Source organism: Melanerpes formicivorus, unplaced genomic scaffold, assembly GCF_026170545.1.
Source record: "Melanerpes formicivorus ecotype bairdi unplaced genomic scaffold, bMelFor1.0.p_v2 SCAF_3, whole genome shotgun sequence".
In the NCBI taxonomy this organism is placed as follows: Eukaryota; Metazoa; Chordata; class Aves; order Piciformes; family Picidae; genus Melanerpes; species Melanerpes formicivorus.
The window spans coordinates 28,260,365-28,278,475 of record NW_027142355.1 but is presented as its reverse complement, the minus strand read 5'-3'; the positions used below and the strand labels follow the sequence as shown (position 1 = coordinate 28,278,475).

Sequence of the window (18,111 nt, the reverse complement as noted above, 5' to 3'; positions counted from 1 at the left end):
CATTTGGAAAATCCAGGAATAGTGGGCTAAAAAGGCATGTGCTTTTTAAAAACATATAGAGAAAAGCAAGGTGAACAGAAAGTGATGTCAGGTTTCTGCATCCACAGGGTTTGAGGGTCAGGGCACTGTAACCCATCATTACAAGGCTGGGCACCCCCATGCTGCTCCCTTCACTGGCTGTTGCACCTGGGTAGCATCACTCCCACTGCAGAACCTTGTTCAGAGAGTGCCTGTGGTGTCTCTCAACTGGGCTTGGCAAATAGTACATGGCAACTTTTTTCACTTTCTGATTTCAGTCTCTTGAGTCTACTTTCCAAAGTGGGGTTTAGTTGTACAGAGACAGTGCTGCCTCACTGAGTTATCCTCATGGATGGGTAGCCTCCGCAAGCCTCTGCACTTTCACCCCACCAGGCAATCCAGAGATCAATGACAGGCTTGCAATAGAGTCATGGCAGCAATGCAATTTCCATTGCTTTAACAGAATTACTTTCCTTCAAGATTAAAGGAACTATCCTTTAAATAAAATAAGTGGCTGTATTTCCTGGTCATTCCCACTTCAAATCTGTTTTTTCATCAACCAGTTGTTCAGAATTTCTTCCCTGTCTTTTCCACTGAACTACAAGGAAATCTTCTTGTAGGGAAAGCTTTGTGAAAGGATTTACTGCAAAAAAGTAAGTTGTCCTGTGTCAGTGGTAGATTTGTATTTGAAAATGGCAGCTTCCAAAAACTCCTCAGAAATGGATGCTGTTACCTGTTCCTGGCAGAAAAGACATAGGTAGAAGTTTTACACTCTGATTCCTTCTCCTTTCAAAGGCCATTCTCAATGCATATGGATAGGAGAGGATAAAATGGGACAGGAGGATAGATGTGCTCTGCTTTTTTCAAATGGCATTGCAAATTCAAATTGAATTAAGCCAAATGGTAGCCAGAATGCATAATTTACAAGTTGAAGAGGAAGGAACTGCAGTGGTGGCAAGAAGATGAACATCAAAGAAATGAAGGCAAAAAGAGGCTTTAAAACCACTGCATCATGAAAGAAAGTAAATATGACTTTGTGAGCTGGAAGCCAGTGTGCTAGGGAAATGAACTCACAAACTGTAGGTGTGCCACTGAAGAGACGGAGGCACAAATAATTCAGTCTTTTGGAGCCATGCAACTATCTCAGCTGATCTGATCCATGGAGAGCACTTTGGTTTCTATTGATGCTGGCCTTAATGAGCTCATCTGCTAACAGAGCCTGTGTGCTTTCCATGTAGGCTCTGTGCAGTGCTCCTGGTGATAGACACTTCAAAGAAAAGGAGCATAACAGTAGTTCAAAAAAAAGTGTTATCTCAGAGCAAAACAGAGAAAATGGCAGTAGTTTACACAGATAGAAAATAATAGTTAATGATTATCAGTAGAGAATCCCAGGCTTGTTTCATTTTATTTCTTGATTTTGCTTTCCTTTTTCTGCTTATTTGATCTTATTGCTAAGGATTTGGCAGAAATTGCTTGGTTCCATATGAAATAAGTATGAAACTGCAGGATAAAAGTTCTGTTTCCTCTTTGCAGCCCAGCTGAAGGCAAGCTGTGCTTCTTGGTATCAATGTGCTCTGCATGCTAGGGAGGTTCTTCAGCCCCTGAGAACATCCTGGGCCACTTCATTGAAGAGGCCTCTCCTTAACCACTCCTCAGGGGCTTGTTTTCAAACACCCATGTGGCACACTGTTAACTCAGAAGGGTGTGCTGTAAATATTCATTTTGATTTCTGTGTTCTGTATTCACTTGTAATTTTGCCTCAGTGATGCTCATCTAGTATTGCTTCCTCTATAGTATTTGCTTTCATTTCCCAAAACTTCAGCATAGGAACAATGTCTGTGGCATTTTGTGACACTTCAGTTCTCCTAACATACATTGATGCAGTCGGCATTTTCTTTCAGCTGAACAGCATTGACAGCAGCAGGACTGGCAGATGGGGCAAAGAGAGCTTTGTGTTTTTAAAATGTCTTTTTTTTTCTTGCTTTGCTTCATAGGAGCAATCAATCATAGGATGAAAAATGTTTCCTTGTTTCTGAAAACCAGGAAGAGCAACATACTTAAAATCGCAGCAAAACCCACTGCAAGTCACCTACCTCATGGATTTCTGGTCTGAGACTAACTGATCTCGGAAGGATTTACCTATCTGGCAGTATTAAATTAACAGGGGAAAACTGCTAGAGAAAAAAAAACCCCAAAAGCTTTAGGGAAAAGATAATGACACTGTGGCATTTAGTTAATTACCCAAATTATGAGTGTACTTCATGAGCAACTAACTTGGAGTAGTTCCCTCAGGAGTCTTGCTTCTCAGCAAAAGAAAATCACTGCTTCGGAGAAGACTAAAAACCCATTCTATCATTTCCAATCCAAGGAGTGACTTTTTGCCATAAATCCATGTTCATAACTCCCAGATAAAAGATTGAATTTATTTATTTAATCTAAAAATTAAATGTCTTCAGGGCAAAGGAGTTGTTAATGTGAGAAAAAAATCTGGGTTTTGCAAAACAGCAAAAGGCTTGTTTGTAGTGTTAGACTCCACTGAGGAAAATGGTGAATGCTTTTGTGAAAGGGTTAATGCAGTATTTCTTTATAAGTGCATTCATGCAGAAATAAACAAATCTTGCCCTATAGCATGTCAGCCAAATCCATTTCTTAATACAGCTACAAAATGATAACATCTCTTGATACCATTTCAAGCTGGCAGACCTATTGGCATCTCCTGTGTCTGGCTTCTGCTGCCAATATCAACTCTGGACTTGGCTTTGCTGGTGGGCACGTATCAAGGCATTGCACTGTTTCCTTCAGGCAATGAAGCCCTAACAACCACAGATAGTTTTCCTTAATTCCCCTGATTGATTCCTATTTTCAAAGGTAGGGATCTTTCTGCTCAGTGTCAGCTCTTGACCATGTGAAATATTAATGGCATAATAAGAAAAAGTTCTTCAAGGAACCCATTCTTAATGGTACTAATTTGCTGGAGCTCAGAGAAATCTCATTTGGGGAGCTATTTTTCTTTTTGTAGAGTATCAAATGAAAATAGGTAGCTGGTAGCCAAATACAGATAGACCCAACCCCAGCACAGTCGGTTATCTGTAGCCAACACTTTTTGTGTTGTAGGGAGTTTTCCAAGCTGCAAAGCTGTGTTAGTTTTCAGTTGTAATTACCTTTACATACCCTCTCATGCTCTACTTCATCTCCCATGTATTTAACAAAAGCAGGCAAGTCTGCTTCATGGACCAGCATAGTTTAGACTAACTGTGCTGTCCCAGGACAGGCTGGACTGAGATCAGGTCTGCTGGAAAGCTCTAAGTTAAATACCTATCTTTGGATATAATCAGCTGTTTTCTCTAACACCTTTTTTGGTTGAGAGGATGATAGTACCATAAATAGCCCTTGGAGAAGGCCAAAGCAATCCACTTGGCTTCTTAGGAAGGTGCTCCATGCAAGTAAAGAAACCAGCAATGGGGCTGTAGATGAGTGCAAAGTTCTCTGCTACTTTGGCATATTTAGGTCTCTTCCAAAGCACAGGCAGGAAAACCAAGCCCCAGACCACGGTGTTGAGACTTGCAGGCAAGCCAGCTATGAAGCTGGGAGCAGAAGCCAATCTTTATTGCAAATTCCGTGTTGCTCTGGTATTATATATCCTTAAGTGCATCGCTCTAATGGGCAGTTGCAGCCAGAAAGTCAGCTGCCCTTCAGTGGTTTTTTGTGCTTTGAATTATGAACATTAAGGGGTTTGTTGGTCATTTAAATGCCACCATTCCGAGCACTTAAGCACACTTAGCAGGTTCCAAATCTCTGTGTTTCTAAGCCAAGTAGCATTTTGAAAAGCATTAAGTTGTCTCCCACAATAATTTTGTGTTCCCTCTTTGAGTTTTGTGTATGGAAGCTGCTTTGAATCTATCACTGTATTGATTTTGGTGTTCTGCCATTCTCAAAGTTTTCTTCTGGATTTTTCTGCTGAAGCAGTTGCTCATTCAGATGTTTCAGTTCAAAGGGGAATTAGATTCATGTGCTCCACTCTTGGGAGATCACTTTCCTGTTGCTCTTCCTCAAGAGCCAGATGGGAAGCTAGTTCCTTACCACATATGAAGGGAAAACTGAGAGTGGATGTGAAGTCCTCTGGTTGATTATTGTTTTTTGCTGGCATTCCACTCCTGAAAAGTGCAAAAACTTTTGCTACTGCAGTAAGAGAAAACATGGTAAGTTTTAGCATCAAAGACAATTTTTCCAGGGTGTTCTGAGTAGATCAACTTAAATGACAGCATAAAAAGTCCCAGTGTAGTGATTACCATAATTAACCATTAGTACCTGAGGACTAACATAGCTAGGATTGCTAGTCCTAGATACACTGATGTGAACAGAAGAGGAACAGAAGATGCAAGAAAACCGCAGCATTTCCATGGGCTGTTTTTGCAGCGCAGCCTTCTCTGGTCACAGGTTGCAATGGCGTAGTAGCTTTTAGTCATACTCAGAAATGAGTACCAGCAACGGTCACTGGGTTTGCTCAGGTCATACCTACCCTTGGCGAATGGAAGCCGAGTGCCTGAGGTTCATCTCACCGTAGTGACTCACTGCCTGCCTGACCAAACTTTCAAAACCAGTTTCTAATTACAGACATTTGATATGAGACATCTTGGCCTGATCTTTGAGGAACGTGGAGTTCGTACTTCAAGTTAGAGTCAAAGTGGGAAACTTGCAAAGAGGATCTTAAGCTATTACCTGGCTATGCTTTTGAGACCCTGATGTGCATGATGGAGTAGAAGGGTAGTGCAGCATTGTCCTTCAGCTGGGCTTATGGTATGTCCCCCTTTTAGCTTAGCATCTTTCTCACAGGGTAGCGTGTGAAAGTCAAGGCATAGTCTGATAATAACACAGAGAAATAAGAATTATTATTTTTTTCTATGTGGTATCTACAATCTAGCTGTTGTTTTATACAGCATAACATGCAGAATATTTTCCTGGAGTTACTTACTAAAACATGGTGGTGTATTTTTCAGATGTTTGATATCCACCTGGATATTTCACTACTTTCACAAGTTCCAGGCTGGACCTAGACATGGGATTTCCTAAATCACAGTATCACAGTATCACCAAGGTTGGAAGAGGCCTTTGCATTTCCAAGTTAGAGCCAATACAGTATTTTTCTGGGCTAACAACAGGATAGAGAAGACAAGTTATAGGAAACTGTATGCTTCTCATTTATCAGGTATGCCTTTGTTGGCTAATTCAGTTTTTCATTTTTCACTTCTCTGTGCTTTGGCTTTAGAGACAAAGCGATCTGGCACTGGTTGGTGGGTAATACAGGGTGCTGGCATTAGTGTATTTATGCAGTGTTTCGAAACAGCTGACTGCTGCCACAGGTTGAGTGACAGTTCATAGTTTCATAGTTTCATTCAGGGTTGGAAGGGACCACAAGGATCATCTAGTTCCAACCCCCCTGCCATGGGCAGGGACACCCCACACTAGATCAGGCTGGACAGAGCCTCATCCATCCTGCTCTTAAACACCCCCAGGGACGGGGCCTCGACCACCTCCCTGGACAACCCATTCCAGGGTTTCACCACTCTCATGGTGAAGAACCTCCTCCTCACATCTAGCCTGAATCTCCCCACCTCCAGCTTCATTCCATTCCCCCTAGTCCTATCACTACCTGAGATCCTGAAAAGTCCTTCCCCAGCCTTCCTGTAGGCCCCCTTCAGATACTGGAAGGCCACAATTAGGTCACCTGGGAGCCTTCTCTTCTGCAGACTGAACAGCCCCAACTCCTTCAGTCTGTCCTCATAGGAGAGGTGCTCCAGCCCTCTGATCATCCTTGTGGCCCTTCTCTGGACACGTTCCAGCACCTCCACGTCCCTCTTGTAATAGGGGCTCCAGAACTGGACACAGTACTCCAGGTGGGGTCTCACCAGGGCTGAGTAGAGGGGGAGAATCACCTCCCTCGACCTGCTGGCCACACTTCTCCTGATGCAGCCCAGGATCTGATTGGCTTTGCGGGCTGCAAGTGCACACTGAGAGCTCATGTTGAGCTTTTTGTCCACCAGCACCCCCAGGTCTCTCTCCTCAGGGCTACTTTCCAGCCAGTCACTGCTGGAAAGTTCTATGTAGCATTGGCTTAGCTCTGCCAAGTTCCACCTGCAAGACCTGCCCTGCTCTTTCTGTGCTTCTTCTTACTGTCATGAGGAGACCCACCTCTGAAAAGATCCAGTAATTCGAAACAGAATAAAGGAAAAGAAATTAAGCTGCAATTGGATGGAATGCTGTTGCACAGTTGCTTTCAGATAGGTCAGCCACAGCTCATGTTTGGAATTAAATTCAGTAAGAAATTAGCGTGCGTTTTGTGCCACCTTTTCTTGTGGGATTTCATAATAGGCTAACTCAAACAACGTCATTATTGTTAATGAAGTAGTCTAAGTGCTTTTTATTTGTCTTCTTATGAAAGAAAACACTCTTCAAAACTTCAGACAGTGTAGTTTTATCTGGTGGATATGAGACCTCTGAAGGAAATTGCACTGTATAGAGACTCACTGCCGGTAAGGACCCTGGCCACAAGATGATCATGTTTCACAAGTAACTACATGCTATAGGTTTGTAAGGCTTTGTGACAGATGTGCTTCCTCAGCCTCTACTCCACCATTTGGCTGGATTTTTTTTTTTCCTCTGGATCTTATTTTACTGAAAATCTTTATTATGCAAAAGTCTTCTTCAAGGTTTGTCTCCTCATCAGTCAGGTCCTGAATGCAGATTGCAGTTCTGTCTAATGAGTACCGCAGAGCTTTTTCCATTTTAATAAGTTTGGGGTGTCCCAAGAGACTGGTAGACAATGGAAATTATGTAGCACTTGTCACTGCTATGCTTTCTTTGAAATACCCCCAGAATGGAGTAAAAAAGGTAAAAATTCCCTATTTAACTTGTCTTCTTTTCCATTTGATGCAATTACTGCGTGAGTCACTCAGTTTTAAGAATGCTTTGAAAGGAAAAGTTGATTATTAGATACATAAGAATAATGAATCACACTCAATATAAAATGAATTTTTCCCTTCTTTTTGTGCCACGTTACCCAGACCAACAATAAAAGAAATTCTCTGCCTCATGCAGAAATTCATCATAGGTAGAAGTTTCTCATAGGAGAAAAATGGCATGAACAATCTATTGATTTTTTGAAGTAGGAAGCATAGATGAGTTTTCAATGATAGGGTAATGATATTAGTTATTGTAGATCTCCAGGGAGTTTTCATGAGGTTGCTGTTTCTAATTATGAAAATGTTTTCCAGTTTCTATTCCGAGAAGCACCTCGCAATTTCTTGTATGCAGAGATCAGCATCTTAGGGATTCTCAAAATAGATGTGCTATATACAGTGAGGCTATGAAGGTTAGAATAGAAATGTCTGGAATAGAATATTTCTCCAGAATTGTTTTTTTTTAAATAGATGTTTGAAAAATAGCAAACATTTTAGTCAAGAGGCAAATCTCAGATATATTTTCTTATTTTTTTAAAGTGCTGATTTATTTATTTATTGGTTTATTTGTTTATTTTAATGCACAGAATATTGTGATCCTTGTCTTTTGTAGGTCTGTGAATGCAGTGCGCAAGCAGGGATGGAACATGTAGCACTGCTCCTATCTGTAGGTTTAGTGCTCCTATCAGATCCTGCCAGGAACAAAAGGAGGCACTAGAAGAGGCCGCAGGACAGCAGAGGGTGCTTTGTTCCTGTGCCTCTTTTTGTCGTAGCATGGGAATAGCTCCTCTGAGAGAGGTTCCCAGATAATGGGAACCCATGGGATATTTTCTCTTTTGTGGAATACCAGTAGTTGGTGAAAACTCTTTGCATGATTTCTCTCTCTAGAGTAGATTAGCTTTTGTTGTCCATGGCATTGGAATTAATGACTGTGGCAAACCCATAGTTTAGAGTACTCTTTAGACAGCTAATGAACCAAAATCAAGATGATTTAATGGAGCTGTTACCTCACTGAGTATTGCATGAAAGAAGAGGGCAAAACTTCCCCTGTTCCATTGAGAGAACTGTGCTGATCTGGCAACAAAAGCTATTAATTGTCTTAAAGGACTCCAGATAATGAGGTTGAGTAATTGGCTTTTGTTTTAATATAGCTTTGAAAGGCTGAATCACATAAATCTGTGTAATGCCATAGAGTAAGTGACAGTTAAGCTAACGGTAGGTTTGACTTCACAAATGGTGCCTGTCCAAACTGGATAAAGCTGTCTCAGTTCAGTTACATGAATGATTATTTGATACTAAGAATAATTTTAAAGTAAGATTTGTTTAAACACTTCAGGGTGCAGATTGGAAAATAAGGTTATTTCTTTGCCACACTTGGGTACATTTTTGCAATTAAAATGAGTTGGGTGTATTTAGCCTGGAGAAGAGAAGGCTCTGGGGAACCCTTATAGCAACCTTCCAGTATCCAGAGGGGGCCTACAGGAAAGCTGAGGGACTGTTTGTAAAGGCATGTACGACTAAAGTAGGGTAGATTTAGATTAGGGCAAAGTTCTTTAATATGAGGATGGTGGAACACTGGAACAGATTGTCCAGAGAAGTTGTGGACACCTTACCCCTGGAAATGTTTTAAGACCAGAATAGATGAAGCTTGGAGCAACCTGGTCTAGTGTAAGGTGTCCCTGCCCAGGCCAGTGCAGCTGGATTTAGATGATCTTAATGGTCCCTTTAAACTGAAGCCATTCTATGATTCTATGAAATCCCCCATCACAAATCTGAGAAAGTGCTTCCTCACCCAGTGCAACACTGAAGAAAATTTTCAAACAAGGAGTCATGTTTCTTGAAACTAAAATCTGTAGGGGAGACACAGAATGACAGCATTTCACATCAGTTTGCAAGTAACCTGACTTTAGAAGAACTGAGGTTGACAGTGTGGCAAGAGTCTGACAAAGAACCAAGCAACAACCCTAATTTTACACATTCACATCTCTCAAAATCTAAATATTGATACCGCTACTCAGTATGTAATTTCTCATCCTTTGTGCCTCATTCATATTTGGCCCAATTCCTCCCTTCAACTTGTGCATTATTAATACCAAGAGTCTGATTTTAGCATTAGGTCACTGTAATTGTCATAAAGAAATGCCCAGTAGTTAGTGCCTGGCAACTAAGGCCTGTAAGGTCCCAGGAAATTATTTCTCCCTAATTTTCTTTAAGTAGAAATGCTGTGGGGGCTTGGTTTTGGTTGGGTTTTTTGGTTTTGTTTTATTTGGAGGTTTTGTTGTTGTTGGGGTGGGGTTATTTGTTGGTTGGTTGAGTTTTGGTGGGGGTGGTGGGTTTTGTTGTTTTTTTATTGCTGTTTGTTTGGTTTTGAACAGGGTTTTTGCTGCCAATAGACAAGGAAATCTTGGTGTTCATGAAGCAAGCTCTGCAATTAACAGGAGCTGTGTAATTAACTCATGTCACCACTGTATTGTGAAAGGAAATGTCCCTGTCCCTTGGCAGGGAAACTATAGGGCTGCGTATTAGCACTATAATAGCTGCTTTCGTGAAGGAAAGTTGATGGGTTTTCTCCATACTTTTATTCTTCCCAAATCTACAGGTGGAAGTTCATGATCTCAGCTCAATGGAATAGCAAAATACTGTGCTTGACTGGAGTGCTTTTCTTGGAATAGGAACAGTGCATCCTGTGCCTGCAGTCCAGTCTGTCTGTTCCAGGGGAATGTGTAGCAGCTGACCATAGCAGGGCATTCTGGGACAATAGATATGGCAGTGAGAATCTGCAGTAGCATCTTGTGTTAGATGACTTAGTTTGTGAGACAAGGTTTTGGGGCATATTTGACAGCAAGGGATATCATTGACAGTATCTCCTCCTAAGTGACCAAAGCTGTGAATTGTTGGTAGTCTTATTTCTCCAAGTGAAAAGATCCTTCTGAACTGCAAACCATCTTTTGCAAAGTAAAAACAAGCTTTATTTATATTCATGTTGCACATAGCACTTCTTTTTTGCCTTTGCTGTTCATGGCTATATATTTATCTTTCTATGCACATTTTTATTGCTATTTCATTGTTTTTTCAGTTTTCTTTTAACTCAGCTCTGTATTATGCTTGTCTAGCTCTAATCTGGTTTCCATTTCTGTTTTCCAAGCCACAGTAGCATCTAAGTGGTTTTATATCTTCCAGATCTGATTTCCTTGATTCACCTCTATGTCCTCCTGCCCTCCGTGCAGTGATAGCTCTTGTCTCTCACCAATTATGTTTCCCTGTATATTATTCTCAGTGGGGATAAGTGATCTTAGTGTCTATCAGGGTGAGTGGTTAATGCACTCTGAAGGACACAAGCATATTCATGTAGATCCCATTAAAAGCTCCAGAACCAGCACAGACTAATTCCTGCTAGGACTCAGCCAGTTTTTAACCAATCTAATAACTTTTGGGCACTATAATATGAATATAGACCTGGTTTTGCAAAGCAGGGCAACATTGATCATTGTGTCACTTTGTTTTTCAGGTATTTAGTGCATTAAAATGTTGAGGAGAATGATTAAATTGAATTTGTCAGTAATCCTCAGGAAGGGTTGTTTGGGAAAGGATGGACTGAATTTGCCAAAATGTTTTGGGTTTTTTTTGAGCTGGATATAATTCGTTCAGTGGGCCACTGGGTCACAAAGTAGGGAGAATGTTATTGTCATCATCTGCAGCCTTCAAAAGTCTTTATTTTTTGGTTACAAGTAAATGAGCTTGAATAATTTTGACCTGGTACTTTTTTATTGCCTTCTGCTCCTTCTTATCTTAGGGCTGTACTCTGTGGCTGAAAGCCTCTCCCGTAATGCTTACCTTGCTCTCCAAAACAGCCCATCTCTAGTCACTCCCCCTTTTCATTGTGGTAAGGATATTCTGTTTGAAAAGGAAAACCTACATTTGAGATGTAGAAACATGGAAGAGAGAGCATGGTGGTCTTCAGTCCAGAAAGTTTTATTTCACTAATTAGAAATACCTGTAAAAGTAGAATTTTGATTATGTGCAATTGCGAGGTTAATCAGGGTTCACTATGTATCTGAAGTAATAGGTGGCTTTTGGCAGACCACCATTTTTTCTCCCTTGGGCTCTGGTCCAACATTCTCTGAGAGCAATGGACAGCTTCAGTGATGATTAGCCTAGGCTCCAGAGGTCTGACTATGACTCTCATTCAGCTGCATGCCTTTAAGTGGTTGAACAAAGTGAGTGAGTGAGTACCTGGATTTCCTTATGCACAGCACAGACAACAGCTGTTTCTGCCTGGAAAAGGCCACGTGTTTGATGCTGAGTGACAATTGTTTTCTTCAACTTTTGAAAACAGATCCACACAAAGGCTTTATGAAAGGAAGTTGAATAGCATTTGCAATAACTGATAATGAAACTCACATAGCAACATTCTTAAACTTTTGAATGCTTACTTCTTCTTTGGTAATTTCTCCAAGAAGTCTGAAAAATTAAACAACATCTCAGTAGTTTCCCAGGAGAAACTCTAGTAAATGGCCATAGATACTTTTTTTTCTCAGACAATACCTCATGACAGCTTTAAATCTAGTGGGGTTTTTATTTATATTGAGCTAGAGGCCATCATAGTCTATAGTGCATAATTCAGCCTGACCCTATCATGTTTTCCCAGAAGTGTATTATTCACATTCTTACAAGGGATGGATTGAAGGTTCAAAAAGGTTAAATAAATAGTTCAGTTAAAGCCAAGACTATGTTGTGCTTTATACTCAAGGGAATATTATATATATTTATTAGAAGAAGTTTATTGAACTTTGTTTTGCCTTCTTTGCTAATACTTCAGTTGAGTTCTTCATTGCTGCAACAGCTTTGAATCAAGTGGCTGCATTAACCCATGCTGAGGCCACTCTGAAATAAACCAGTCACTGCCCTATCCTCTGTACCATCCTTGAACACTGGCTTGAATGGATGGCTGCAGTGAAAAGAAGATGAATTGCTGTGTCAAAGGTCTTCAAGGATTGGTTTCTTAGCTTATTGTCTGTCTAAAGGATTTGGGTTGTTTGCGCTGGGGCATTGCAAATTCTTGTCTGCATACCAGGGAAATATGGAAGGTAGAGACAAAAAGTGCAGTGAAATTTCTTGGGGACACGTGTATTTTAGCCACGAAAGCTTAAGGGCAAATAATGCACTAGAAGGGCTCTGTGGCTATAAGCTTTTCTCTGTTTTCTGGCTATTAGCTATTATAAAAGCTACTACTGTACTCAGAAAACTTGTCTCACTTAGGAGCACAAAGATGCTGGCACAGAAGAGCTGTGCTTTCACGTGTATTCAATGTAGCTGGATTGTTATGTTTGATCTTCTAACTATTAATGTCTTCTAATGTAATGTCTTCTAATGTAATTAATGTCTTCTAATGTAATTAACTGATACAGCAGCAAAATGATATTTTGAGCACTTTGCCTCCAGTATTTCCCTCCTACTGTAGTTCCATTCATGCTTGAGTTCTAAATCCCTTGAAGAAATTTGTAAGTTAACAGAGTGTTTTATTACCTTGAATGATACATTTTATGTGATTCAAGGATTGTGTAGCTTGAAAAAAATCTGGATTTTCCTCTCTTGTTTATTATCATGTTCAGAATGAACCACAAGTATTGTCAATGAATAACATATATAACAAGAATGAACTGGCATCAGCTTTCAAGAACATTTCAATTGCCTCTTTTGATTAGCCTCAACAGGGAGTATTTGCTTGTGTGTTTTTTGAGCTTGCCTGCCATGAATTGAATGGGATGTGAATTCATCTCTGTGAGCATGCATATTTACCAGTGAAAAACAGTCCTTCCCTAGATATTATACAACACGATAGAACAATTAGGCAATGTAACATAGGCACCTGTAGAAATGTAAGTAGTGCCTTATTCTGGATGATTCAGGTGTGATTAAAATGAAAGCAATAAGATGAAGGGAAGAAACAGGGGATGGGTATTCTTAAAGCCAGGACCCTCTCATAAGCAGACATGCTTGGCTTGTTTAGACAGAATGTGTAAGTCATGAGAGTTTTCTTTAAAAACAAGCTGTGCTGTGTAATCCACCATTTCTATTTAACACACCTAAAATAAATCACTCATCAGAAGTCTGTGGAAATAGTGATTTCTAATTAGTTGGCACTGAAAGAATATCAGGCAAGTTTCTTTCTCTAGGTATTCATTAGATGCCAGACAAGAGCTGGTACTCCAAACTAAATAACTGAACCATCTTCCCTTTGTGGACAGAAATAATTAGGCATACAGTGGGACATTAGGAATCAAGACAAAAGAACACACAGTACCACCTTTTGCTGGTGCTTCTACTTGGCTTTGTTCTGCACTCATCTTCTGCTGCCTCTTCAAGTCTCATTTCTCAGAAACTCTCTCTTCAATCCTGCTACTTCATCAAATGGAAATAGAGGGGGAAAAAACAGCTACTGTCCCAAATTTAGGCAGATGGACCTTTTGGTTATCTAACGGATCTAGTTTACTGCAACAGACTGAAGGAAACCTGAGCCTACTACATGATGGAGACATTGGATATGATAGTGATTTCTCTGGTGTCAGAATGCTGACTGTGAAGTACCCCTTTCAGATAATTATACATATCAGGTAACCCCAATTTAGGTTGATTTTCACTTTTGGAATTGCTATTATGAGAACTAGGCCTTGATATATTTTCCACCAAAACAATGACTGAATTCTTGTTCACTTCAGAATAAAAACAGTCTGACCACAGATACTCTAGTGTTTACTTTTATTGTTTTGGAGATATGTTTCTTATTAGAAAGTGTTTGCTTTTGCTTTTGTTAATAATATTTATGGAGACAAAGGGACTGGAAGGGTAGTTAATAATTGGCAGAAGTTGTTCGTTTTCAAAATGAAACACAAAATTCTTAGATTTAATTAGTGGAAAGAAGAATAGCAGAGAAATAGGGAGACACAGGCTAGATAAGCAGCTCTGGTAGTTGAGTATAGCTATAGCAAATCAAGTGAGATATTCTAGTTAGCTGGGAATCTGGCCCATGGAGTCTTAAAGTATCCAGCGTCGTACCTGTTCACCTCATCAGCCCCCATGAGTAAGCTGTAAAAGTGAAGAATTATGGCCAAAGAGCATAAAGGAGCACAGTGTATGTGCAAGCAAGGAGTAAAGCAGTAATGCAGGTGCAAAGGACAGATAAACAAAATCCTATCTCCATTCAGGTCCGAGGGTTTTTCTATAAATCAGTATACACCACTTGTAAAAGAGCAGAGACAGAAAAACCAAACAGCATTTCTTAAGAGCCTCGTTTGTTCTGCTCCATTGATGAGCTCCACAGAGCTCATGTGTTGAGAGGGCTCTTCCAAATGCATTTCCCAAAGCAAATGTTATTGATGCCAGTCAGTAAGGGTGAGTATCTCATCGCTGCTTAAGAAACTTTATTCTTTGCATCATTTCTTAGTGAAACAGGCAATGGGAATTTAAAGCAAATAGACCATATCCTTGTTCAATGGGTATCTTCCAGTGGAATCCTCTAAAACACAGGAGGCTTAGGTGGCTTCACAGCTTTGGAAATTTTTTCTAGTCTAATAAGAAAAATTCCAGCATTCCATGAACTGTAAAGCTATGGCAGAGGAATAGAAGAGAAAGCATCTCTAAAGTTGCCCACTGCTTGGCTTTTCACATTATTGTTGGCACTGCATCAGCACTGTGCTACATGGGGAACACAGACATTTATATCCCATCAGAGCATACTCTCTCAGGAATATCCTGACCTAAGCACAGGAATTAGTTTCACTGGCAATCTGAAGTCTCCCCAGTGACATAGTTTGATTGTGTCTCTGGCTTGTGTTTGCATTCTAGAACAAGAAATGTTTCTTCTAAAGGATCAAGGGTGGTTTGTGAAGCCAGAGCTATTTCAGTCTCTCCATTCCTCTTCCTTCTTAGCAGACATTGCAACTGGAGAAAGAAGCAACTACTGTAGTATTTCAAAGTCAGATTGCATTAGACATCATAAAGAAGAAAAAAAAAGAATGGGAACAGGAAAGGAAGATACAAGATGTGGGAAAATCCCAACTATTGAACCAGAGCCAGCATAAATCAGTGTAGCTGTGCTGCACACAGGAAAATTTGGGATGTTGTGCTGATTTACACTACCTGAGAATCTGGCATCCAACTCACTTGCGAAAGAAAACGTACAGTGAAATTAAAAAGCCACCAACTAGTTCAGCTTGGAGCTTAATGCCACTCCAGTGGAGCAGAAAATGACACTTCCATTTTAACAGTTTATGGCTTTTTCAAGGGGAAAAAAAAGTAGAAACTGTACAGCCAAAACCCAAACAAAGCAGCTAAATTGCAGGGTTTCAGTCTCTTCTAGTGATGCATTTATGGCAAACAATTTTTGTTTTACTGGTCATGGAAAATTAATCATATGTTTGATGATTTGTATCCTGCTGTTAGACTTTCCTTCAATTTTGGCTCCACATTATTTAATTTCAGTGTCATTTCTAAAAGGAACAGAATGAACTTCCCACATACATATCCAGGTCTTTTGTCGGTGTTTTTTAGTGACTGTTTGGTAGTCCGCTACAAGCCTTTCAAACTCACCTGCTATCTGTTGTCAGTACTATAGTATCATAGTATCAGTCAGGGTTGGAAGGGACCACAAGGATCATCTAGTTCCAACCCCCCTGCCATGGGCAGGGACACCCCACACTAGATCAGGCTGGACAGAGCCTCGTCCAGCCTGCTCTTAAACACCTCCAGGGACGGGGCCTCAGCCACCTCCCTGGACAACCCATTCCATGGCTTCACCACTCTCATGGTGAAGAACTTCCTCCTCAATATATTTATTTTATATATGTGTGTATACACACACACACACACATATATGTACAGACTTATATGTATATGCTTATGAGAAGTAATTTGGCACTGGTGAAGGATGAGATCAGTAGGGTTTTTTCACAGAAGACATTCTAACCCTCCATGTCATATAAAGGAGTTATGTTTTCATTTGTGGAAGATGGAGATGATGGAAAGTTAAGAATTTAGTGGAAGAACTCCAGTTCTCTCTAGTTGCTTCTATATAGTGATCCAAAACTTATAAAAAAGATTATTTTAGTCTCTTAGGGCCACAGATTTTTTTCTATGGGAGTCTGAGCATGATAACTTGAAATTCTCTCAGCAGTTTCCCAAATGTGGTATGACTAGAAAAGCCCTTCAAATGTTTAGAGGCCCATATAGATGGAATTGCCATTCCTTGCGACTTGTCTGGCTTTGGCTCTGCCCTACATGCCAGATAATCTAGACAGCAATCATGATTTTCACCCCTCATTTTCCAAAAGCCAGTTAGGTCTTTTCCTAATCTGTTCTATGTGTTTATTCACTGTTATCATACTGAGTAGTTCACTACCTTCAATTCAGTGGAATGGGTCGAGGAAATGTTATCTCCCACTCTATGATAGAAGAATGAAGGTAACGAGAGTAAAAGACTTGAACAAATTTGTCAAGATAGTTTCAATAAGATCATACAAGACATTGAGACAATTGTTGAATGCAGGACATCGAGCTTAATCCCCAAGATTTCTAACTGCAATGGGCTAGCAAAGGCAGATCATAAAATGTCTTCCATACATCAAGAGGAATCCTGAACTTGCTGTCAGTGGAGCACTGACTGGAATAGGAAAACTGTAAATGTGCATGCAACTGTTTTTCAGTGACTTGTGATTGACTCTGTTGGGGGAAAAAAAAATTTCTGTGTGTCAGTCAAATGTTCTGCTCTATCAAATGTTAGGCAGATGGAACAGGATGTTCTCTACATTGGTGTGCATCTTGGGGGGGTGGTGGTGTTTGGTTGGTTGGTTTTTAGCAGAATTAGGGTAAAAACTTACCTGAAGTTAAAAAGCAATTGGGAGGAGGAGGGGACATATGTGGAGAACATGTCCTGGTCTTGTATTCATGGTTTCTTCTCCTTTCTTTTTCAGTGAGTATGTTTTTGAACACATTAACCCCCAAGTTCTATGTTGCCCTGACAGGCACTTCTTCATTAATCTCGGGACTTATTTTGGTAAGTACTAGATATATTAATACTACTTTACAACTTTATTGCATTATTCAGAAAGGAATTTCAGGCTTTATTCACCTTAATAGCTGTCTTTTTTTTTTGTTTGTTTGCTTGGTTTGGTGGTTATTTGTTTGGTTTTTTTAACTTAACTGCAGTCCATAAAATATGTATCTTGTTACTTGTACTTCTTTTTCTGTGGGAACACAAAATAAAAAGAAAAAGAAAAGCTTTCAGTAATATGTATCTTTGAAGAAAAAAATGTCTTGAAGGACAATGTGCCCCACTTAGAACCCTACAGTAATTCCTAGTAAGTGTTTGCAGCTTAAGTGTTTCCATCAACAAGTACTACAGACCTAAAAAGGCCGGTGAAAAAGAGCAGGAACAGTGGTACCAACTATCTCTAGTTGGCATAGTCCTTTTAGAGAAGCAGCAAGCAGAATATTAGCAATCAACCCAGTTCTGGTGCCAGGATTCCAAGGGATAATTGCTTCAGATGTTCCCTTTAAAAATCTTTCTCAATACATATCAACCTACTTGCTTAAAGGTTTGAAGAGTGTTTTTAACCATTTAAAATCCCTTCCTCCCATATGTAATTCCAGAGGGCTTCACAGTACAAACCAAAGCAGTAGAATGAATCATGATACCATCACAGTGCAGGAATACAAAGCAGAGCATTTGCTCTGGATTTCATTCACTGTCTTCATAGAAACAAATGGAGGTAAAAAGTCTAAGAATCGGCATTACATACTCAGGATATTATGCTCATACTGAGCTGTTCTGTTACCTCACTGCTGAAAGACATCTTTCTACATAGGATAGGATAGGATAATGTAATAGAATCATAGAATCAATAAGGCTGGAAGAGACCTCAAAGATCATCAAGTCCAACCTGTCACCCAACACCTCATGACTACTAAACCATGGCACCAAGTGTCACGTCCAGTCCCCTCTTGAACACCTCCAGGGATGGTCAGTTGGAAGGGACCTACAATGATTATCTAGTCCAACTGCCTGATCACTTCAGGACTGACCAAAAGTTAAAAAATGTCAGTAAGGGTGTTGTCCAGATGCCTCTTAAACATTGACAGG

The 18,111-nt window shown here is 40.1% G+C and overlaps 1 protein-coding gene across 1 annotated transcript in view; it reads left to right on the top strand.

The window, feature by feature from the left end:
• Positions 1-18,111, top strand: part of ST7 (suppression of tumorigenicity 7) — a 149,820-nt gene that overhangs the window by 60,288 nt on the left and 71,421 nt on the right. Inside the window, 1 exon segment of the mRNA XM_068169835.1 lies at positions 16,943-17,025. Within this exon segment, the coding sequence (XP_068025936.1) occupies positions 16,943-17,025 (83 nt within the window).